General features: G+C 34.9%; 1 protein-coding gene across 1 annotated transcript in view; it reads right to left on the reverse strand.

Moving 5' to 3' along the window:
* cct6a (chaperonin containing TCP1 subunit 6A) overlaps nucleotides 1-1233 on the reverse strand; it is a 7712-nt gene extending 6479 nt beyond the window's left edge. Inside the window, exons 1-3 of the mRNA XM_015395996.1 lie at nucleotides 1225-1233; nucleotides 1038-1172; nucleotides 749-922 (exon numbers count right to left, since the gene is read on the reverse strand). Of these exons, the coding sequence (XP_015251482.1) occupies nucleotides 749-922; nucleotides 1038-1172; nucleotides 1225-1233 (318 nt within the window). The remainder of the gene's footprint in view (nucleotides 1-748; nucleotides 923-1037; nucleotides 1173-1224) is intronic.
* Between the last annotated feature and the right edge of the window lie 549 nt (nucleotides 1234-1782).

Consider the following 1782-nt stretch of genomic DNA (forward strand, 5'->3'; position numbering starts at 1 on the left):
CCCCGTTTGAAATAAAGACAGCCTTACGAAACATGAAATATTACCCAGGTTCATTTTAATGTAACAAAAATGTCACCATTTTAGAAACTTTATAAGGCCCCTAATTTTTTTTGTACTCCTACTTTTGCTTCACTTGGGGGCCCTAGTGCTCCTGTTAAAAAAGATTATCGTATAGCTCTGCTTTATAGTTTTCCATAGAGCTGCAAGATGTAGAATTATTAAAGTCATCAAAATCGCTACATGAGATATTAAAGGAAGCGCAAATATTAAAGTTTTGTTGCAAATCTTCTGACAATGATCAGGACATGACCTCGACCTCTAAGAAGACTGAAAAAACGAAAATTATGCCAAATGTTTTTAATTATGGTTTTTCAGAGACATCAGATCAGATCTCTATCAAATTTACACATCAGATGCAAAACTCTGTTCCCATTAGAGGCAGCGAATGTTTTAATAACAAAAATAAATCATTCCTATTGAGGAACGGGAGTCTAGAAACCAACCACACTAAATTAAAGGCAATTGTGTGATAAAAAGACACTAATAAATATGCAGATTTTTACCTAAAACTAGTGAAAGAAAATGGCCTGTATTCAATACAGCTGAAAGACATCACTGTTCTCAACTTTTTCAAGAACAAAAGTTTGTATTTTACTAGATTCTCACAATGTAGCCATAAGCAGGAAGAAAAACATCACCAAGTTTTTCATAGAGTAAAAATGCCTCCATCTGTCCCCTCATGCCTCACCTCAGTGAGCAGGTCGGCCAGCTCAGTGTGGACCTTGGTCCTCAGAGAAGTTCTGGCTACATGGATGAGCGTCTCTCTGTCCATCTCCCGAGTGACTTTCAGTTCCTCCAGAACAGTGAGGGCTTTCTCTTTTGCTGCCTCAAAGCCTTCGGCTATTATTCTTGGATGTAGACCCTGCAGCACAAAATTAGGAATGTCCTCAGGATTACAAAACATGTGATAAAAAATCATTAAACATTTAGGAGAATTTTGAAAAACGGTGACTGAATCCCCTTCAATAAGCTCTTACCTCTGAGACGTAGAGGTCAGCCTGCTTCAACAGCTCGCCGATGATGAGGACATTCGAGGTTGTACCGTCGCCTGTGATGTCATCCTGCGCCGTAGCTACTTTAGCAATCAGTGATGCTGTGGGGTGCTGAATTTGCTTTAAGGGGAAATTTGTAAAAAGGTGATGAGTAAAACAAAAATGATGAAACCTTAACCATTCATTACAAGATTCAACCTTTTAATTGTCCTCCATTTAATGACTGACTTTTGTAAATCATTAATATTAATTAAGATTAGGGCTACAAATAATGCTAATGAAATAATCTCTGGATTATTTTTTCGATTAATTGATTAAAATCAGAAAGCAAAGAGTTACTTAAGGAAGATTTTTATAAAATTAAACCAGGTGAATATAAATTTTCCAGTTCTGGGTAGAGCTTACTTTATCTTGAATAAAAAATAATAATAATAATAAATAAAATATATATATTTTCCCAATTTTATGTAATTATCGCTCTAGGTGGATTGCTTTAGCTGAAGGCCTTTATTAGAGTCTCTAAAATAATTGATTACTAAATCAGTTGAAATTATTTCAATAATGAATTAATCACCATTAATCCGATTCATCGTTTCAATCCTGATTTAGATAAAGACAAAATACTGAGAGAGCATTAAAGGAAACAGTTTTGTTGAATTTCCAACCAGAAAGTATCATTTATATTTCACACGTTTACATTTGCTACAGAGGAAAAGTTTGTTCTGATCCG

Source organism: Cyprinodon variegatus, unplaced genomic scaffold, assembly GCF_000732505.1.
Source record: "Cyprinodon variegatus isolate N-32 unplaced genomic scaffold, C_variegatus-1.0 Scaffold771, whole genome shotgun sequence".
NCBI classification, from domain to species: domain Eukaryota; kingdom Metazoa; phylum Chordata; class Actinopteri; order Cyprinodontiformes; family Cyprinodontidae; genus Cyprinodon; species Cyprinodon variegatus.